Raw genomic sequence first — 23,869 nt, 5'->3', positions numbered from 1 at the left:
ATGAGGGGTAAACACTGTTGAAGGGTAACGATATTAATCTGGAGTGGATCTATTTAGATATTTATGGGCCAGGGGAATGGAAAATCCTTTACACGAAAGGACAGGAGGAAGTGAGGTAGAACTCCTCTTTGCTTTGAAAATATGTGGTTGAGGGTGGAGAACTTTGTTGATAAAGTGAATGAGTGGTGGGCATCCTATTCATTCCAAGGAAATCCTAGTTTCATACTAGCTAAGAAATTGGCAGCATTGAAGTTGGATTTAAAAAAGTGGAATGAGGAGGAATTTGGGAATGTCACTGTTAAGATACAGCAACTTTGGAACAAATTGAATGACTTGGATGTTAGAGACGAAACTCAACCTTTAACAGCTGAGGAAAAGTTAGAACAAGCTACTCTCCGCACCAATATTGAAAAGCTCACTCTTTTAGAAGAGATTAGTTGGAGGCAGAAGTCTAGGGTGTTACATTTGAAGGAGGGGGATGCAAATACCTTTCCATAGAATGGCTAATTCTAATAGAAGAAACAATAGTATTGAGAGCCTTGTGGTTGATGGTGCCTTGTCTTCCGATCAAGGTATAATTGCTGATTACATCACTCAATTTTTCATGAATTTATACTCTGAGCAAAAAGTTAGTCGATCATTCCCAGAAGTCTTCATATTTCCAAGAATATCTGGTGATAATGCAGATTGGCCAGATAGACCATTTGAGGCGGAAATTTTTTATGTCATAAAAAATTTTCATGGTGATAAATCACCTAGACCAGATGGATTTACAATGGGTTTCTTCCAAGCTTGCTGAGGGATTCTCAAACCTGACCTTATGGCTGTGTTCCATCATTTTTTTTGCTAAAGGCCAGTTTGAGAAAAGCCTGAATGCTACTTTCATCACTCTCATTCCTAAAAAAAAATGAAGCAATTGAAGTAAAGGATTTTCACCCTATTAGTCTTGTTGGGGGGGTTTATAAGATCATTGCTAAGGTCTTAGCCACCAGACTTCGCACAGTTATGGAAGACATAATTTCAACTTCACAGAATGCTTTTGTGAGAAACAGGCAGATTCTTGACCCAGTACTTATTGCTAATGAATGCCTTGATAGTAGATTGAAAACTAGGGCGCCAGGGCTACTTTGCAAATTAGATGTTGAGAAGGCTTTTGATCATGTAAATTGGGGTTTTCTTATGAAGTTACTAGAACAGAGTGGGTTCTCTGCCAAATGGAGGCGGTGGATTTTCTTTTGTATATCTACAGTTCGTTTCTCCATTCTGATAAATGGGACTCCTTGTGGGTTTTTTGAGAGCTCTAGGGGGTTAAGACAAGGTGACCCATTTGTCTCCTCTGTTGTTTGTCTTGGTTATGGAAGCCCTGGGGAGAATGTTGGATAAAGTTGTCCATGATGGTCACATGTCAGGCTTTGGTGTGGGGCGTATAGAGGGAAGAGCTTTGGTGGTGTCTCATCTTCTCTTTGCAGACGATACTCTAATTTTTTGTGACGCTGAACTGGATCAGATTTTGTTTCTCTGTGTGATTCTTATGTGGTTTGAGGCGGTCCCTGATTTAAAGATAAATTTGGGCAAGTCAGAGTTGGTTCCTGCTGGTACGGTGTTTAATTTTGATATATTCTTGCACGTCCTTGGCTGTAAACAAGGTAATCTTCCTATGAAATATTTGGGTCTTCCTTTGGGAGCCAAATTCAAGGATAAGACAATATGGAATCCAATTTTGGAGAAGATAGAAAGAAAGTTAACAGGGTGGAAGCGTTTGTACTTACCTAAGGGAAATAGAGTTGTGTTAATTAAAAGCACTCTATCTAATTTACCCACTTACTTTCTAGCTTTATTTCCTATTCCTGCTGCTGGGGCTAACCGTATTGAGAAATTTCAAAGGAATTTTTTGTGGGGTGGCATTGGTGATGAACCAAAATTCCATTTGGTTAAATGGGATACTGTTTGCTCTCCCATTTCTTCGGGTGGTTTGGGATAAAGTAAGACAGTTTAATGAAGCTTTGCTTGGGAAGTGGTTATGGAGATTTGGGATGGAGAAGGCTGCTTTTTGGAGGCAAGTGATAGAGGTGAAATACGGCTGTGAATGGGGTGGTTGGTGTACTAGGCCTGTTAATGGTCCACATGGTGTTGGCTTGTGGAAAAATATTAGTCGGGGATGGCCTTCTTTTTCTGGCCACGTTCTATACGATATTGGAAATGGGTCTAAGGTGAAATTTTGGCAAGACCATTGGTGTGGTGAGACGTCTCTTGCAGTCAGCTATCCTGATTTGTATAGATTTTTCCGAGATAAAGAAGCTAGCGTGGCTGAGCTTATGAAGTTTGATAATGGAGTCTTGTTTTGGGATGTAAGTTTCTTTAGGGGTATGCATCTTCGGGAATTAGAAGCCTTGACTGGTTTTATGGATACCATATATGGTGCATCGGTAAAGGGGTTCAGTGAGGATAAGATGTGCTGGAAATCTGATAGAGGGTTTCTTGGTTAAAGGTTATTATGGTATTTTAATGGGCTCCAATGATTGTGGCTTTCCTTGGAAAAGTATTTGGAAACAGAAAATTCCATCTAGAGTAGCTTTTTCGTTTGGACTGCTGTTTTAGGGAAATGCTTAACGATTGACAATTTACGAAAAAGAAAGGTTTGGATATTGGATTGGTGCTACATGTGCAAGTGTAATAATGATACGGTTGATCATCTTTTTATTCATTGTCCGGTTGCAATGGACTCATGGGTTATGGTGTTGGATTTGTTTGGAGTGAGCTGGGTTATGCCACAATCTGTAGTGGGACTTTAGCATGTTGGCAAGGCAGATTTGGTCGTTATCGAAATGGGTTTATTTGGTTGATAGTTCCTCATTGTATATTGTGGTGTCCTTGGAGGGAGAGAAATAGTAGTGTTTTGAAGATAAGGAAAGATCCATTTCAGACCTGAAGCTATTTTTCTTTACAACTTTGATGGATTGGTTGGCTGCTTTGCAAAACCAATCATTTTCTTCTGGTTTTGAGTTACTAGATTCTTGTAATTTCTGTTTTTGATTTGTTTACCCCATGTACACTCCTTGTGTATTTGGTGTTCATTTTGATATCAATAAACTTATTACTTATCAAAAAGTAACAGAACAGCTTGTTCGCTAAAATTTAGGTAGTTTTGCGCAGTCACTGATCAACCTCTCTTTGCTGCCAGGTTACCTGAGTGAAACTTTAGGAATCAGCCCTCACTTTCAAGAATTGATAGATTTCTGGCGATGATGGATTGGAGGAGCACTTTCCAACAGTGACAAAAATCTGATGCCAAACACCCACATATGATCACCATCCTATTTTGTTGGATAAGAGATTGGTTAAGTATGTTCCAACCCTGTTTCAGCTCAAGACTATGCAACTCAAAGCAGAGGGTTTTGTGAGTCAAGTCATTGAATGGTGGAGTAGCTTTCAGGTGGAGGACCATCCTAGCTTTGTTGTGGTAAGCAAACTGAAAAGGCTTGAGCATGAGAGCAAAAAATGGGTCAAGGAGACTTCTGGTAATGTTGCTAGGACAAAAACCTCTTAGGGGAGAAAGATCTGCTAGAATACAAACCAGTAGAGGGACTGCCCAGGAAGGTTAATGGAAGAATAACAGAGTTAAGAAAAGAGTTAGCATGGGATTGGGAAGGAAGCAATCTATATGCATCCTAATCTAGAGCTTAAAACACAAGATTCTTTCATAAAAAAAATGGCAAATGCATGCATGGGATTTAACTTCATTTGTAAAGGAGACAGAAGCAGAAATTTTTGAATATCAAAGAACAATAGTTCAGTTTTTAAGGAACCATGGGATTGCTCCGGAATTAAAACTGAGGAGGAAAGAGGGGAAAAAACAAAGCAATCAACCAGATCCATCTCTCTGTTTATTGGTTTGTGTGGAATGAAAGAAATAGCAAAGATTTTGAGGGTTAGAACTTAGAACTAACTAATATGATTAATATTTTTTAGTTATTGTATTGCAAATGACCATTTGTATTTGGGTCTGGCACCTCCTCGGTGCCCTTTTGAATACAAATCCTGTTTACCGATAAATAATAATATTTTCTAAAGAAAATATTTTCTGAAATCAATACTTTCTTTTTCCAGGGGACTTTCCAAAAGAGAAACTGCATTAGATATTTTTTCATATGCCCCTAATGATGGTCCCCACTAGGGTACTGTATATTTTAAAGAAAAATCAGTTGGTTTATTCACTATCTGCTGCTACCAGGCTTACAAAAACAACATGATGTTACTACTTATCTCTTAACACTTGTATAACAAGCACCTCTCATTTACATAGTTGAAATAGCACAAAGCATAAACCAACAAATGTATACGCGCAAGGGGTTATTTGATTTGGAGTTGTTGAAGCACAAGATTTGCCATTTTGTGGGGTATTTAGTTGGAGAGGAATGTGCTTTTGCAGATTGATGTTTTAAGGGGATAGGCTTTTTGGATTTACAGCGTGATTAGAAGGGTATATTATTTTTATTGTGATTTTTTTTTGTTCCTCAGAAGGATTTATTATGCTCCTTTTTTAATGTACATTCTTTCTCTTCTAATAATATTTCTTCTTTTTCTCTAAAAAAAATAACAAAACAAGCAAACAAACAAATGTATATGCATAAGACCACAATCCATTCTATACAAGGTGGACAGAATTATAGAAACAATTGGTTAGTGGGTCGGACGCCCAAATATCTAGATTTGATAAACAAAGAATTGTATTAGAAGAGGAGAGAATATACAACGAAAAGAGAAAAAAGGAAAAATAAAACAGGGAGGATAAGAAATCCTCCTTTGCAAGAAGAAACCAGCCACAAAATCACATAAAAACAGAAGACAACTCAATGAAGCATAGCCAACCAATCCCACTGCAAGCCTTCCAAATAAACATGTCAAAAGAAATCAATTGCCAACACCGAAAGTGACACAAGATAGATCACTCTACTCCAAAGCGAATTGTTAATATTAGCCACATCTTTGAAGATCTAGTGTTTCTCTCCAACCAAGCACACCAAATAATAGCCATAAAACGATAATGGTGTGCACCTCCTCAAAGCTATCCTGTCCTTTCCTTTGCCAAATCCTCCAGAGATAATGTGTTCTCAATCTAATCTCTAAGTGGGAAAAAAATTAAGAAGAAAATTATTTTGCCCACTTTTTCAATGTCTTTTCAGTGTACAACTTTGGTCCTCCTTCAAAATTCAATTAAATGAAGAACAAGAGGGACCCTAAAGGCAGTTCAATGGTTTGAAATTAGGATTTCTGTCTTAGATAGTCCCATGTTCACATCTTGAGATGGGATTTTTAGCGGTCTTTTTTGTTTGGTGGGGTGGGGAATGAGATTGTTGGGTTCTTAGTTGTTGCAGAGTTGGGGAAGGGATACTTTGTTGCCTAGCTCTGGGCCTCTCTATTAACCTAAAAAAGAAAAGGCCTGCCTTGCCCTTGCTTCAATATAAATTAGCATCTACAAATGTACTTGTTATTTTGGTCACATTCCTGTAAACTTCTAAGTATCTTTCGATACACAAAGGTAAAGATTCACTAGAGGGCAAAAAGTAGGCGTTGACTCAAATACAAAGGCAGCTTCATGTAGGAGAAAAAAAAATCTAAAAAATCCAAAGCAGCATGTATGTCCAAAAGATGGTTATCTGATCAAGAAAGACAGACTTTTTATTTCATCAATCTTTGAGAATTAGGAGCAACATTTGTATTCCTCAAAACTCTCCAAATTCTCATTGCTCACACACCAAATACCAACAGCTTTTATGATCAATGATAATGTAAAAACTCTTCAACATCACCTAGCAACAATGTTTGTAAAAGCACATGAACATTTAACTTAACCTCCCCAACATCTTTTGGTTTGCACAACTAGTGGAGCAGCACTGATCCAACTGCACATATGTACATTGCATGATTTTCTTGTTTCCTATTTATCATGTTATCATGGCAAGAAATGTCAAGAACACGAGAATAAGATTCTACAATGTCACACAGGGTAAAGTCATTGTTTCATGAGATATACAAAGATACATGAGATAGAGTTCAACTCCTGGTGCTTAACATTGATTGTGCAAAAATGATAATTTCTTAAGGGTCATAAAAAGGAATTTCAACATCAGAACATTCAAGAAAACATGCATATTCACTACACTCACAGGGAAAGGGGGGAAAAGCCACCAGTGCACACGCACACATGAGGACGAGCCTGCACTAACATACATGGAGATTGCAAGTCCAAATCAGGGAAACAGTTTCTCCAACTGCAGTCCACAGAAGACTGTATCCACTGTCACTAGACTGTGGGAGTCTTGCACATTGAGTGCTTTCCCCATGCACACACACACATGTATCCTCAAGGAAGTTTTAAAATAATAATAATAAACCAAGCTAAAATCACCAAGTTACTTTACAATCTATTTATTTATTTACTCAAGATTATTCAATAAGAAATTGGAAACTCAGCAAAAGCAATATAAAATCGTCCAGCATGATGAAAAGTTTTAACTATAAGATGGCTGCATTCTAAAATTAAAGTGCTATGGTAAAATCCCTACCACGATGGAAAGACATTGTAAAGTTTTTTTATTAGAAGTACATACATTGAAGAAGTTCATAAAGGAAGGATCATCTGGACCATCTGTAACATTCGAGGCAGTTGTTGACGAAGGCTCCAAAGGACCATCCATCACTGCCATGGTTGGGACTGCTTCCAGTTCCTCGAACTCACTGCAATATAAAATAATTAGAACATAATTCTAGACATTTGACAAATGTTTATACTGTAGCACAACTATTGATGAATGACTACTTTTACACTGAATAACAAGTTAACTACCAAAGAAAATATTTAACAAAACTAAAATGGAATGTGAATGGAAATATAGAATTAGATTTTGGATCTAAGTTACAATGATGTAACATGCACTCCAAGTCTCCAACATAAATATATTTGTACCTTAAGGTAAGTTAATTAGAAAATCCTGGATAGTACACCTGTCCCTAAATAAAAAGAACCCTAATCAGGCAATTTAGGGGATTACATATGAGAACCAAGATGTTGAACTATGGTCTTAAATATCCACGAAATTATCGAAATATCCATCAAATTTCTGCTTTCCATCATCCTCAAAATTGAAATGGCAGTTGATTCCCATCTTGCATAATTTCCATCGAAATTTCAACTAATCATCCTAAATTTATCAAAATCTCAAAATTTTAGCGGAACTCGTCTAAAATTTTAAATGTAGAATGAAATTTCCTTAGAATTCAAAAGTGAGATTTAGACTCAAAGTGAAATTTCTCTCTTAATTTAGCTTTCATTTTTATTCAAAAAAAGATTATTACAACGGCTTTTGAAATTACATGAAAAATTAAACTTTCAACAACATTTTTTTAACCATTAGTGTCTAAATTATCTTTATTTATATAATTAATAATATTTAATTGATTTATGAGCTTCATTTATATTAACCTAATATGTTTAATACATATATTATATCACAACTATTGCACCTCATACACAACATAGAGGTATTTAATTTGTAAATATTTTAGTCCTAAAACTTACATTGTTATGTCTATTAAGTATTAACCATTTTTTAAGTATCATAAAAGAATTCTATGCTTTACTACTAATTTGGAGCTTTGATATTTTAGTAGAAATCAAAATTTAAGACCTTGGTTGAACCCAAACATCAAAAGGAGAAAAAATGAAAAACAAATAATGAAGAGACGCATCAATGAGGTAGACATAATGTTCATAAACACATGCTGATTTAATCAGTTAAGACAACCCATGAAAACTAAGAGGCACGCTCAGCGGATTGTAATGCAAAATTTTGATTACTGGCACAACAATTTGCAAACTTAATTGAAGGAACAAACTGAAAATATGTGGGAAATTAGGTGTTTCCATATACTAACATACAAAAACTATTAGGATACAGGTCCTCGGTAACAAGGACCCTGTTCAAGAAAGAAACATACATAACTGAGTGGAAGTAATACCAACAGATAAAATGAGTCATGGCCTCCACAAAATATATTTGCCAAACCTCAGGCATAAGATTAATGACTGTCATGGCCTTAAATTTCAATTTCAGCTAAAACTTCAAAGCTTTAAAAACACAAAAAATTTAAATAAAATTTTGATTTTTAAAAAAAAAAAAACAAAATTAGTAGTAAAGCATGGAAATCTCTTAACGTAACTTTAGAAATGGTTAACACATAATAATGCAAGTTTTAGAACTAAAAAAATACAAAATTAAATACATCAATGATATGCCTGTTTAAGGGTGCAGTAGTTGTAATAAAATAATCATATTAAACATGTTCAATTTTTATAATATACTCAATTATTATAAATGAAATCCATAAATTAGTTAAAGAGTATTTATTATTATACAAATAAAGATAATTTAGACATAAATTATCAAATAAAATATTGATGCTAATATCAAAGTTTAATTTCTTCATATAATTTCAAAAGCTCCTGAATAATCTTCAGTTTCAATTAAGAAAAAAGAGACACACTTTGAGTTTTGAATTTCAAGAGAATTTCATCCGAACGTTAAAATTTGAACAAAATTTGCCAGAAATTCAAGATTTCAATAAATTTGGATGATAAGTAAAAATTTCAATGGAAATTTTGTGAGAATAAAATGGACTGCCATTTCAATTTCGATGGTGATACATAGTAGTTAAAAGCGCGCCTCCTAGGCGCAAGGCGCAGTGAGGCGAAGAGGCTGCCGCCTCATACCAAGTGGGGCGAGGCGACCTGCAAGAGGCGACCCTAGGCGAGACGAGGCGCAGTGAGGCGCGCCTTGTGTATTTTTAAGCCATTTAAAGGAGAGAAATAGCCCACCAAACTCGTATCCCTCACACGAACAGAGCCCTAGCCCCTTTCAACCCTTCGAAGCCTCGTTTGCGAGCCTTTGAACCAGCCGGAGGCCTTCGCGACTTCGTCTTCGAGCTTCGACCAGGATCATGAGTTCATCTTCGACATTTTGAAGAAGCACGACCTGCGCGACTTCGTTTCGAACCAGCCGGAGCCCTCGTGAGTTCGTCTGCCTGCCTTCGAAGCAGTCGTGAGTTCGTCTGACTGCCTTCGAGCACGACGTGAGTTCGTCACGTCGCCTTCAACATTTCGAACCAGCTGGAGATCGTCTTTAAGCCTTCGAACCTTTGTAAGTCTTCATCTTCTTCTACTTCTGCTTGCATCCTGTTGCCTGCTGCTTCTCTTCTTCTTCTTCTTCTGCTGCTGCTGCTACTTGCGTCCTGCTGCCTGCTGCTTCTCTTCTTCTTCTTCTTCTTCTTCTTCCTGCTGCATGCTGCTGCGTGCTGCTGACTGCGGACTGCTGCCTGCTCTTTTTCTTCTTCTTCTTCTTCTTCTTCTTCTTTATATGTAAGCTTATAAATTAAATATTTGGTTAATTAATGTAAGCTAATACATAATATTTATTTTTTTTACAGAAATTTAGCTACTGTTTTTTAATTTATAATATTAAGTTTAATTAATGTAAGCTTATAAATTATAACTAATACATAATATTTATTTTTTTTACAGAAATTTAGCTACTGTTTTTTAATTTATAATATTTAGTTTAATTAATGTAAGTTTATAAATTATAACTAATACATAATATTTATTCTTTTTATTGAAATTAACTGCTGTTTTTTAATTTTTTTGGAAATGCATTATGTAAGTCTTAAATTTTAAATATATGATGCATTGTTTTTTCAGTTAGGATACGGGATACCAAGTCTAAAATCTTAGACGGATTCTAGTTCTGGATGTGAGGCCTCGGCAAAGAAAGATCCCGCATGGAAGTATGCACATATGGAGGATCAAAAAAATAGAAATAATTTAACTTGCAATTTTTGTGGTAAAGTCACAAGGGGAGGACTATTTCGGGTAAAACAACACATTGTTGGAGGATTTCGAAATGTGAAAGAATGCTCTAAGTGCCCTACTCATGTACGTGAGGAGATTAAAGAGTATATGTTGAAGAAAGATTTGGAAAAGGAGGAAATGAGTTATTGCCCGACTTTGATGATATAGATCATTACGGTGAAGATGAAGAAGATGAAGTTCAAGAAATTGACATTCGTGGCAAGAGAATGCTTACTAGTGATGGAAGTAAAAGATCATACCAATCCAACTTGAAGAAACCAAAACAGAAGGGGCCTATAGACTTGTTTTTCACTCCCGATCCAAAGAAAGTTGTTCAAGCTAGGAAAGAAGGGAAGATGAAGCAAACATCAATAAATGAAGCATGCAAGAAAGAACTAAGAAAAAAGGCAATGGGAGATTTTGCTAGGTGGATGTATGATGCTGGGATACCATTTAATGTTGTACGTTTGAGCAACTTTGCAGTGGCACTTAAATCGATTGGACAATATGGTCCTGGAATAAAGCCACTTAGCTATCATGAAGTGAGAGTTCCTTACCTAAAAGAGGAAGTTTGTCGAATGAAAGAGTTGTTAAAGGTCCATAAGGAGGAATGGACAAAATATGGCTGCTCAATTATGTCTGATGGTTGGAGAGATTCGGTTGCTAATAAGGACATAATCAACTTTTTAGTGAACTCTCCAAGGGGATCAGTATTCATCAAGTCTATTGATGCTTCTAATATTGTCAAGAATGCAGATAGAATGTATAGATTACTTGATGAGATGGTGGAGGAAATTAGAGAATCAAATGTGATTCAAGTAGTAACTGACAATGCGTCAAACTATGTTGCAAGTAAGAACTTATTTTTAGAACTACTTTCTATAGTGTATATATTGTTTATTTTAATATTTTAATGGCTTCATTCCTTGATTTTTGAACAGGGAGATTGTTGGAAGCAAAGAGGCCATATTTTACATATGTTCATATATATTCATATGTTCATATATAAATTACCCCAAATAGATATTTTACACAATTTTAATAATTGTGCGCCTCACCTTCATGAGGCGCGCGCCTTCGCCTCGCGCCTCGCGCCACGGCTCCTCGGCTTCAAAGACCCTTTGCGCCTCGGCTCGCCTCGCGCCTCTAATTTCTATCACCGTGATAGAAAGCAAAAATTTCAACAATTTCAGGGAAATTTAAGACCATGGTGAATGTTAATTTATGGATGAAGACTAAAGAGGCAGACTTACTATTCAATGTGAAATTGTGTTTGGAATAGTAATGCATATCAGTTTAGCCATCAATACTAATATTTGTAAGCCAATAAAAGGTCAATTCAATGCCTTAGGCCACATCACTGCATTTAATATATATACAAGTAGACCTGGCAAAGCAGATTGGATAATCGTAACGGAACGGATAATCATCACAAAGTAGGAAGACTATATCACAATCCATATCCTACTCAATTAAGTGGTGGTTCGGATCAAATGATCCATCGTGGTTGGTGGATAATCCATCATTCCTAAGAATAATTGTAATTTATTTTGTAACACAATAATTGAAGTTGTGCATGTTTGAATTTATAAATTGGTAAACTGTAAAATATTTACTAAATAGAAAACATAGCTATTCTTAGAACTATAGTTATGCAACCACCATCTAAATTTAAATAGAAAAACATAACTATTCTTAAAATTTAATTCTCAAATATTGACAAAAACCTGCAAATCAAAATGTAATTTTAAATATAAATTTAAACATAAAAAGCATAACTATTCTCAAAATTAATTCTTAAATAAGTTGACTAATGAATCTTCCTCTAACTTTAAACATGAAAGTCTCTATAATCAATTGTATTGCTTTTATTCTTCACATCATAGCTTCCACCATAGACCTAGCAAAGCAGATTGGATCAGATAATTTGTGGCAAATTAGGCAGATAATCGGATGAGCCAATTGCAATGCATTAATGTGCGGAACCGTGGATCATAGATTAGATAAGAATCAGTTTAACAGGTTTTTTATCCATTTTGTCAGGTCTATATAAGATCTTGAGGTATCAAAATATCCCATCCAATGCTTGACAATGTGCTGATTGCCAGGAGATCAATTAATTCCTCCACCTTTCTAACTATGGCATCTAAAATATTCTGCAATATGCATTTCCACTTCTCATTTTATTTTCACAAATCTCCCCACTGGAGGCAATCAGGCAACAAACAAAAGTGATTTTTTCTTGTTTTATCTTCACTTTCCATATTATGATAATTGCCCATCAAGATATAAAAATGGGTAATTAAAAGTTAGTGGAATGATAAATCTCCTGCCCTTCCTGCTGCAAAATTTAAATAAGATACGTAATATATTTTTTCCTCAAACTCATAAGAAATTTAGACCCAAAAGGTCAGAACCTTACTTGCACTTAGCATACAATTAGGTTCATAATTAATTGATTTTGTATGAGAATGCAGTTGTTCTAATACTGCATGTGAATTCAGATTCTAGAGGAAACAATAGAACAGTTGCCCATAGGACAGCTTGTTTCTTGGTATGCTATAAATTCATGAATTTGTTACCTAGGTAACTAGCTTTTTTCCTCATTTTAAGATTCTGGTTTTTTTGGAAAAATAAGTTATAGGGAACAAGATAATTACTAATATGTATCAAAAAGGTAAACCTTAAAATGCATGGACATGTTCCCTCAGGAGTCCTACACACCATGAGGAGGTGCAAACCTAGGAAAATTAAGCCTAAACCTCCCAAGAATCAAAATAGCGCCTATTTTTTACATGCTTTTTTGCAGATCAGTGACCTCAACATGGTGACTTTTGATCAACCCATCAAAACCCAAAAAACCATTCCATTGGTTCTACAACTAATTATTTTCTAATTTGTTATTCATTACTTCCACTCTGCAATTCATTAATCCTCAGAATTAAAAATATTAATCGGCACAAATTTAAATATCACATATTATTGCCAAAAAGGCAACAAAAAAGGGAGAAATATTAATATTTCTAAATGATGCAAAGCAAGGGTAGAGACTAATCTAACACAACAAACTTCCAGGTTTTAAATACAGCACTTTGCTTTCTAATCTTGAATACAATTTTACATTACCTTTTTGTTGAAGTAACCTTTGACTTTGGTGGCACCTTGGAGTATGCATTAAGTATCCTAGAATATGCCACGTAAAAAAAAGGGCAGATGTCAGATCCTTTGTGACTATTTTCAGACGTAAAAAGTTAGCCTTAAATACATAAAAGTAATAAAAGGCAGGCAAACACGATGATTATTTTAAAGGTTCTATTCCACAGGAAATCATCAAGAAACTATGTGAAAATGGCTTCAACTGGGTTTAAGGAACAGTTCAGTGTATTAAAATAGGAAATACATTTCCTGAAACAAGATATATGATGCACAATTTTACAGCAAAATAGAAATGACAAAATGGGTACCAGCAAGCATGATTGTAAGAGAATATTATAAAAGAAATTAGCAATTAAAAAGTGTCAAACCAATGAAAGGTGCACATATCCTACACTATTGAAGTAAAGGTCCACTTTATTTTTAATAAAGAAGAAATTCATTAAGGCAGAAAAGAGTTGCAGAGTAGAGGACAAGATAGCCTCCTAAAATAAGATAAGGAAAAAGTTACAAAGGAGGGGAGGAAAAGGGCATCATCAAATCAACAGTGCCTGTCAAACTCGATGAAAATCTGAAATGCAAGTCCCCTTAAAACAACCGCCACCCAAAGAAATACAAACTTATTCTATCCCAAAAGGAATGATAAAGTCAAAGGCCATAAATTGAAAATGGGTGCACTCCTTTCCAACCAAATGCCTCAAAAACAGCAAAACTTCCAGAATCTGTTAGCATCCTTAACCCTTCTAAAATGGAAGAATTAAGCAAGAAAGCCTCTACTGAGTTCAGAAAAACCTAAGTCTATCCAAATAAACCAAAAAATCTGTTCCACAAGTTCCAAGCAGCCACTCAATATCAGAACACAACACATAAATGGACATTCAGGGATAAAGAGATTGTTGGTGCATAACACTATTAAGGACTGCTAACAAAATAAAATCCTTAACCTTGGAAAGCACTTTAGTTTTCCAAATGCAATTAACAAGAGAAAAAGAAAAGATTTACCACAAGAAGTCCTAGATTCATCCAAAATCCATAACTTAGGGTCTCCTAAAAGAAGGGCAAAAAGCATCCAGAAAAATAAGCAGAAAAAAAGCCAACCAGCCTCCTAGTCATAAAGATTCCTCCAATAGCTTGAGTACCATGATACAAATTCCCCTTCAACAATCATGTAATCATGAAAGAAGAAAGGGGGGAGCCAAAACAACAATGGAAAAGGATAAAATGAGAAACATCATTCATTTGCACACATTGTCCCAAAAGCACAAAAACTATCACTCACTTTATGTCTGATGAAAAAGCAAAGAAATATGCAAAATAAACCTCCAAGGACTCTCCACGAGTAGCTCTACAAACCAGTTTTAGCAGCCAACCTGTTCTCCTGCAAGTCTACTTCTAATCACCTTATGTAACTATGCCAAAGGAAACTAATTTCGAAGGGGAACCACAGTTGAGAGGCATACAGGTTTTGGGACCTAAAATCTCCAATATTCATGAACTCCTTTATAAAATATTTTTTTTTTAAAATCCTTCTGGACTCGAGCCATTAGGCCCAAAAGAGGTAAGGATCTCAAGCTCATTTTTTTTGCTAGCCCAAATGATTTGGAAGTCAAAGAAATATCTCAATGCCTACAATTGGTATGGTTACAGATATTAGGCCTTAAAATATGCCGAAGAATATTTTCCTTTCCTTTTTGGTAACCATCCTGTTTCCAGCATCCTACAATTCTGGATTACTGGTTAGATGGGAAACCCCATGGTTTGATTGGTGCCCGGTTATTTTTGAAGAGGCATGTAGATTTTAGCTTTTTCAGAAGCATCTTAACACCATTAAATTGAGATTCAAATAATGCCTGACTTTAAAAAAAATTTGGGAAAAAAAAGGAATGAAATACAACAAATGAAAGGAAATCACATGAAGAACAGGTTTCCTTCAACAAGTCTATGGAAATAATAAATGCAAAGCGGGAAAAAAAAATATAGTAGAACTCTATTGGAGCAAAGCACACAGATCCCTCTGCAAGTCTTCTAGAGAAACATTTCTAAAAGCCATCTGCATAACCCAACAGCAACACGGGGAAAACCACTCCGCTCTCAACCAAATAACAAGAGGTAGCATCATGCATTAAAAATGCTGGCATTTCTCTCTAACAAAATACACCAAATGACAGCAACAACAATGCATCAACACAAAGCTCTCGTTTCATTCCCCCTTTTAAAACTTCTAGAGTTAACAACACAAAGCATCTAATGATGAGGGACAACCCATTTCTCACAAAGAATTCCAAAGAAATTATTCCAAAAAAACCAGGCAAATGAACAGTGTAAAAACAGAGTCTCCCCACTCCAAAAGCAGAGGACAGATGTATCTAGTGACATGCCTTATTTGGCCTTTGCTTTTGAAGCAATCTGTTGATTTTATCAAGGATCGTAGTCCAAGTAAAAACATTTGTCTTTGAAGGAACCTTAGCCTTCCAAATAAAAGAAAGGAAGCAAAGAGGATTAGCTCCAGGAAAATCAGCCACCCAGAGGAATTTAGAAAAACCATATTCTTAATCTCTTTCGCTAAGTGAGTGAAAAAAATCAAGCAGATTCAAGTATTCAACAAAAGAACAAGGCCATCTCTTTTCCCCTTCTTTAAATTTTTCATAAGATGAAAATCTCAAAGCTACCCATCCTCTTGTAAGAAAAGAAAACACAATTTTTTTTAAAATAAAATCGGCGTATTGTAGATAAACAAAAAATATGAGGACACACAGCATGATGCAGGACAGCATCATGGATTGCAGCCGTGAGAGAATGTGGGAGAGATAGAGGAGAGGAGAGGAGAGGGGAAGAAGAAGAAGAAGAGGGAAGATGGAAGAAGGAAGAGAGAAGGAAGGAGATACAAAGGGGAATCACATGTCGACTTTCAAATCAAATTCATCAACAACCAACTCCTACATGGCTACCATGCATTATTTATAAAAAATCCAAAATAACACAACAAATCACACATATACCCCTAAAACTACATAAAATTACAAAAAGGTCCCTAAAATACAAAAATATTACAAACCCCACAAATACACAATCTTATACTAATTACACTAAACGCAAAATAATCTATAAACTAAACCCAAAAATCCCTTGACCCAATTCTTAAGAATTAGTCTCCAACAAGGGTTTACCCATATGGTCCAGCTTCTTGTCCTACATCACACGTGCCAAAGGGACCTTCAAATTGAATAAACTTCTAAAAACAGAACTCTCTCCTCATTACCAACCATATACTGAAAAAGAGAAGGATAATAAATCTACTACACAATTTTCTCACCCTTCTGTTGAAGTCCAAAATTACTACAAATTATTTATTCCAAAGAGAGTAACACGCAAACAATGAAATGATTCTGGACACCAAATTACAAAGACCCAATCCCCCCTCCCACTTAAGCCACACTTACTATCTCCCACCCACAAAGATGATCTCCACTCCTGACGCACACCAATTAAATTGCCCCGTTGTAATTCTGACAGTGAGTCATTGCAGAACACTCTCACAAGGGTGGGACCCCAACACTGGGTTTGAATCCAAAAGAACAGGGCAGTGATCAAAAGTAGGCCTAACCAAAACTCTTGCACAATGTTCAAGAACAAGCCTTCCCAAGCATCAACAAAAAGAAATCTATCAATGCGAGACAGGGCTTGTCTCTGCCCAAGTAAAAGAATCATTTTTCAAAGGAACATCCCTAAGACTTGCCTTTCCAACCGGTTACAAAAAGCCACACTAAATCCCTCCCTACCTACCTTATGTAACCTCCGAATGTAATCAAAGGGAGAGATCATCCAAGAAAGATCATCCTTCAGTCATTGCAGCTCATCAAGAGAGAGGGGCTGTTGGAGAAGAGATAGGCCAGAGTATGAATATTTAGAGAAGACCTAAAGCAAGTAATGTGTCAAATATCTAAATCAGGTTCTTCATGTAGTTGTCTGAGGCTGCTTAAGAATGAATATTTTGAGAAGATTTGTAGTATGAAGATTGAAGAAATACACACTCTCTCTAAAATAATATGAATTTTACTGAAATAATTAAATAAAATCTGTTATATAAATTGTAACCCTCACAAATCACAAATAGCCAAGCAAGTCCTCACAGTTCAAGCTGTACATGGCTTCTTAACCACGCATTACAATGCCACAGCCAGTCAGCCAGTGCTCATCCAACGAGCATAAATATTCTTACACTCCTATGATTGCCTTTCAAGCTTGTTAAAAAAAGCCACGTGTCATCAAAAAATTAAATTCAAAAAGAAAAAAACTAATTGACACTTGCTGAAGTGAGAGATCATCCAAGAAAAATCATCTTTCAGTCATTGCATCTTGCTGAAATGAGGGAGGAGATTGCTGGAGAAGAGGGAGGCTGCTGGACTGAAGATTTAGAGAAGATTTGAAGCAGGTAAAATCCGAACAGATCCTTGACGTGGGAAAGAGGTAATCCAAGAAGACAAAGGCCGGCAGACTATGAAGTTCTGGAAAAGATATGATTATATGAAGCTGGTAGATGCATATATATCTTTACTTCCTAACTAAGCATAAAAGGGTGCTTTTTTCTGTTAAGGTTAAGCCTAATATTAAATGCCTTTGAGGAGATGCACATTTACAACAATGCCTCTAGGCTTTTTCCATTTGCCTCACCCTGAAGTGCGCCTCAGGAAGCACCTCATTTATGCCTTTCTAGAACACTAGTTCGTGTGGCCATAAATTCTATTGTATTCACTAAGATTTATTGCAAACCACCATAGTGAAGATCCAACTATGGTTGAACCAACCAGTGACTCTTAGAAATAAAACAGAAAAATCAAATACTGAGGCAGATTTTCATCAAAAATTGAAACCTCACCTTGCATAGAAATTTCCTAAAGACACTCCTACCCACACTACAACTAATAACAAAAGAAAAAAAGTCCTCAATCTCTTGGGATAATTGAATCATTAACCCCAAATTGTACTTTGTTCCTCTCCAAGACTCAGCATGTTTCCTTAGCAGAAACACATTGCCAATGCACAAACATCAACCACCCAAGATGTCATCACTGTAACCTTCAAAATCATTTTCCCAACACCCCACAGGCAATTCTCATACATCATCCATCCCTTGATCCCTGATGCCTAAAAGTTGACACTTGACATAAACTTCCAATGCAAAACAGAATCTAGCCATCACTATGCTAAATGAAAATGTCCTCAACTTCTTTTTAGTGCTGGACAACAAAATACCCCAATGATTTTCTTCAGCTTTCATTATTTTTTTTCTTTTTTATTCTCGTTTTCCATTGAAAAAAGTCATTAAAAATACCAAAAACTCAAGCTTTACATGTCCCTCAGGGTAGTTAAACCCTTCTAGTCACCCGCAGGGGAGGGGGCAGGAGTGGGAGGATCTAAAAGCAATACTCTCGCCTACTGAACCAAATAGTGTACATTTGTAATGGATCCACACCACAATAAATGGATTTTTCCAAAATGACTACCTAGTTGATTCATAATTACATGTTGCTGTATCAAAACAAGAGAGATGCAAAACCGCAATCTGCAATTGTGAAATAGCTCTCTTCTAAAACAAGTAAATATACAAGAACATGGGTAAAAATTATCTTTTCCAGGGCATAAAAGACTGATGTCCAAAATATATTTTTCAGAAAAAAGGATCCTCTGCTCCTTATTTTTTTGGATATTGTAAATTTTATCAAAAGTATATGCTTGTACTCTGTAGAAGCAACTGATGTTTAGATGATAAAATTTTGGAAGAACAAGCATCAAGGACACCATAACAAACAAATATCCGTATAAATTGGTTATCAAGTTGTCCTTCAATTCTTATTTAACTTACAGGGAGTCCGTCCTTTGATCCTAAATTGCTAATACAAAAACCGAACAGGTCTGGTGGTGGTGGTGGAGGTGGTTACCAGCATCAATCATGCAAAAACATAATCACGCATCACCAAAAGATTTAGCTCATGTACCCAATTAATTTTTTATAACAATGGAATGATTTCTCTGAAGGACAGATTCCCCAAAACTCATCTTTTCAATGGCCAACTCTATTGACACTAAGAAAGCAATATCACATAAATCCATTAAAAAAATACATGCTTATATTGAAGCTATTATTAACATATCCACATCAGTCTCCCTTTGTGTCAATTAAAAATGTAGGGTGAATGCTTTATTCAAGAAAATTGCATCACTTGTAACTACAAAAGGGAAATTACCTGCTAAATAAGTTTGCAACTTCTTCACACTCACGTGCATTGTAGAACCAAATACCATTTACTTCTTGGGCTGCATTCCGATACAATAAATATGGCACTTGGACCTCATACTCAAAATCCCCCAAGAGATTCTCCACCAAGTTGTCTGATTATATCGACACATCAAAACCACTAATTACATATGATTGGATAAAGATAAAACATGCATAGATATTGGTTTGTGAATAGTGAAAACCTAATATGGGGCATGGGCCTATCCTTCTCTTTTGCTTTGGTAATGTGGGGCAGAATGCCAAATACATGAACCAGTACATCTTAATGTATGCATCCAATTACATGGAAATTTGATAACTTCCAATTAATGCAACCTACTCATATAAAGAAGATTAAAACTAAGCCAAGGAAAATTCTATGATCACGTGTCTGAATTATTGAAAAAGTATGTTTGACCCATGCAACTTGTTGGGGCATGTTAGTCATGACCGAGTACCATTCAATGCATGTTGAAAGGTCTTAAGGCTCAAGAAATTCTCCAAAAACAAAACATATACACAATTATTTGCAAAATAGCAAACATACATTCAACCGAAAAAGGAGCAATCAGATACAGGTTGGCCTATAAATGACCTATATATCTACATCATGCAACTCGTCGCCTTTTGATTACAAGGAAATATATGAAACTGCAAACACCCAAAGCAAGCTACTAAATCAAAGAAGAAGAAGAAGAAGAAGAAAAAGAAAGAGCAAGGAAACTCCAGAAATTAGTTTATCAGGTACAGCCCAGCCAAAGGATGAACAATATGATTGGAAATTAAACCAATGCAGAAGCCCAGGCAGAGCCAGGCATCAATGGGTATAACATTATTGTCTATTGACATCAACTGAAGGATCCCTCCGTTGCATAAAAAACAACCCCCCCCCCCCCCTGCCCCAAACACCTAAAAAATTCCATGCTAACATCATATACAAAGTGACAAGAGTTAACACCATGTATACGCCACAAAAAAATATAAAAAAGGTGACACAGAAGAACGTAAATCAGCAGGGGAAAATGATCAACCTGTATTGCGCCGGTTCATCACAATGAACTGAAACCGAGGCTGTGTGTTCCTGAACAAAACAGTACAATTACCAACGAATCCACAAAGCGGATCTAGTCCAACCAAACCATCCAAAACGCACACCAAGTGCAAAACTTACAAGCACCAAGACCACTGGATCTCAATCCACAACAATTATTTTAAAAGAAATAATACCTTTTGACAACGAAGAGAGAACCCTCGACGTCCTTCCGACTCTGCAAATACATCAGTGATAAATAACATAGACCAAATATACCAATACACATACAGAGAGAAAGAGGGAGACTGCGAGAGTACCCATTGGCTGAGGTCGATGTTGAATTCGTAGAAGGTAACATGAGCTGCTGTGATGAGGATTTCTTCGACGAAGGGATCCATACGCTGGAGGACGGTGAGGTTGAGGAGTTTGGTGCTTTGTTGGTCGAGGTTCGGCATCAATTTCCCGTTCTGCGACATTCTCGTTCCCAGGAATTCAAGCCCTACCCCTTCACCATAAATATAAGCTTTCCTGCGGCGTCCAGTACTTCCCTTGTGCAGGAGGAGAGATAATGAAGACGACGACGGAGCCTCCTTCGCTTGCTGCTACTTTCCTCGAATCACCAAACTGCCCCTCTTCGCTTCACTAATCACTCCCCAAAATTGTAACTATTTATTTCAAACAATAGCAATTAGAATAAGTTAAAATTACACTCACCAAAATTGGAAAAGAAAATAATATAAATATTTATGTTTTTGTGTTTCCAAGATAAATTTTAGGTGTTTGATTTGAATTTGTATAAAATTTAAGAAAGTTTGTATAGTTTTATATTAAATTTAAGATTCAAACTCTAAATTTACGGGCAAAAAATTAAAAGTAAAATAATTAAATATATTTAAATATTTAATATATAACTTTAGTTAATTTTTTAAAAGCAAACATTACCTCATCGATATAATAAAATTATTCGAGTCAATGAGCCAATACAGATAATACCCGATCGAAGTAATAGCCTTGTCGTTAACAATTTTAGACTTTGAAATTAGATAGTTCTTTAAAAAAAAAAGTGATGACCAATATAAAAAGGAATTATAATATAGAGACAAAAATTAGATTTAATTTGTTAATTTTTTCTATATTTTATTTTTTTCGTTCAAAAATTGATTCTATGAATCATAAATTTGGAATTAGAAAATTAGAATGATCAATTTTTAATACCAAAAATAATATTATTCTTTTAGTCCATTTTTATTTCGACTTCTTGGTGTGGAATCAAGTTCCATTTTGATTGAGTTATTCAAAATTTTAAAATTGAATAATGAATCAACAGTCAAGGGTATGCATACATATCATAATATAAAATATTATATATTATAATATATATACTTTTATTTTATACGCTGAGCCAAGTATAATACGAAATCATTATGGCCATATTGTTAAATACAAATACTATTATTATAAATTCAAAATAAATAAATTGTTATATATAATAATAAATCAATTTCCACTAAAATGTCAAAGAACATTTAATTGAAAGAGTCATAGACTACATGATTCAAAACCCAACTTTCAAAAATTAGTAGTAGTTGAATTTTAAAAATAAAAATATAAGGTTGAGTCGGAGGTCAATATCAACGGTAAGCAATGTGATAATGCAAAAAAAAAAAAAAAACATGTTTTGAATGCACTTTCTATTTAGTAAGAGAGTATCAGGAGCATAGATTTTAAGCGTTAGATTTGAATTTTTTGCATATTTGGAAGAAATTTAAATACAATTTTAGATGATATTTAATACTTAAAATCCATACTTCCAAATGTAAGATAAGAAAATTCTCTAATAAATATTATCATATGTTGATAGAATACTCTCACTAATTATTTAAGAATTAATTAGCAAGAGCTTATGTAAAGACCCAAACTTACAAGCAATTATAGCTACCATTAATCATATAATTTTAAGAACATTCTTGATTTTCACAACTTTATCATAATTATACTCCCCCACAATTAAAACAATAATTAATATTGTGCTATTTGTAATTTTACAAATTAATAAAAAAAAATTTTGATTATATAGGAACTTCAGCCACTAACGAGCCCTTCGGACCCCCTAATGAGGCACAAAACCTACGGATCAGCGTCCTTCGCCCCAGGTCTCGCTAATCAGGGCAAAGTCCGCATGCAGACACGACTTCCGTGCATCAGTTGGACATTCGGCTAACCTGACCCCTGGGACACATCTCCATTACCATTAACGGTCCCCGCTGACTCACAAAGCGAACTCTCACTATCAACGGTCCTCGCTATTCACAGAGTAAACTCTCGTCATCCATAGGTACTGCTGGTTCCATGAGTGTATCTACCTGGAATTGAACTCCCGATACTCTTTCTTACGTGCTGATGTCTTTCCACCATGCCATACTCGTGAGGATAATTAATATATAATTTTTAACTATAAAATTACGAGAGGAGATTACACAACCACTAGCGCTAGAGTTATACGAAGTACTAGTTTACAATAAATTATTTTATGTATATATATATATATACATATGGAAAACTTGGGATGGCTTGTGTCCTTTAAACCCTTACGTCCTTACCAAACTCATGGAAGTATCACAATCGACATATGGTAATTTAGAGACATTCTTGTTAGAAATTGAACCTAGAAATTTTTTTTTTTCCAATCACTCATTTACCTGGAAACTTGATAAGGAAATATTAATCCCTTAAGTAAAATTATTGATAGTTAATAGCTTGAATTAAGCCCAATAATTACTGCAAAGAAGCTCTTCCAACACCAAAAGTAACAGTTTATGCCACAATAGACTTTAATGGCAATAATTAAACAACAAATTTAATCAATTTATTGAAATCTAAGAATTTCAATACAGTTCGTTAAGAACTTAGAAAATATTTGGGAGTTGAAAAAAAAATATGAAGGAATCCACTATTTCATATTTGATTATTAAGAAAAATAAAATAAAATATAAAACAGCTAAATTAATAAAAATAATAATTTTTCATGTCATTAACATGTCTTTTTAAAAAATTGTAATCATATTATAACAAAAATTTATTTTTATTAGTATTTGTTGCAGAGAGAAAGTATGGTAGAAAACAAACTTTCCTATTATTTATTTACCTTATCCTTCCTCAAACAAATTCTTGACCGAAGTGAAAGTCTCTCTCTCTCTCTCTCTCTCTCTCTCTCTCTCTCTCTCTCTCTCTCTCTCTCTCTCTCTCTCTCTCTCTCACTTCGGTCAAGAATTTATTTTTATTAGTATTTGTTGCAGAGAGAAAGTATGGCAGAAAACAAACTTTCCTATTATTTATTTACCTTATCCTTCCTCAAACAAATTCTTGACTGAAGTGAAACCCTAGTAAAAAAATTTGTCATTTTAATTTTTAGCATCATGCAATGCATGAGAGAGAGAGAGAGAGAGAGAGTCAATTTCTGTAGATATTATAAAAATGAGCTTTTATTTTTAGTAATGTAGTT

General features: G+C 35.2%; 1 protein-coding gene across 1 annotated transcript in view; it reads right to left on the bottom strand.

Moving 5' to 3' along the window:
* The window catches only part of LOC131149816 (mRNA-decapping enzyme-like protein), a 33,121-nt gene extending 12,098 nt beyond the window's left edge, over positions 1–21,023 (bottom strand). The window contains exons 1-6 of the mRNA XM_058100580.1: positions 20,685–21,023; positions 20,562–20,602; positions 20,366–20,415; positions 19,303–19,447; positions 13,031–13,087; positions 6,612–6,738 (exon numbers count right to left, since the gene is read on the bottom strand). Of these exons, the coding sequence (XP_057956563.1) occupies positions 6,612–6,738; positions 13,031–13,087; positions 19,303–19,447; positions 20,366–20,415; positions 20,562–20,602; positions 20,685–20,843 (579 nt within the window). The 5' untranslated portion in view covers positions 20,844–21,023. The remainder of the gene's footprint in view (positions 1–6,611; positions 6,739–13,030; positions 13,088–19,302; positions 19,448–20,365; positions 20,416–20,561; positions 20,603–20,684) is intronic.
* Positions 21,024–23,869: the final 2,846 nt, after the last annotated feature.

The sequence above is a fragment of the Malania oleifera genome, chromosome 2, assembly GCF_029873635.1.
Source record: "Malania oleifera isolate guangnan ecotype guangnan chromosome 2, ASM2987363v1, whole genome shotgun sequence".
Classification (NCBI taxonomy): Eukaryota; Viridiplantae; Streptophyta; class Magnoliopsida; order Santalales; family Ximeniaceae; genus Malania; species Malania oleifera.
This window is presented reverse-complemented; position numbering and strand designations above follow the sequence as displayed.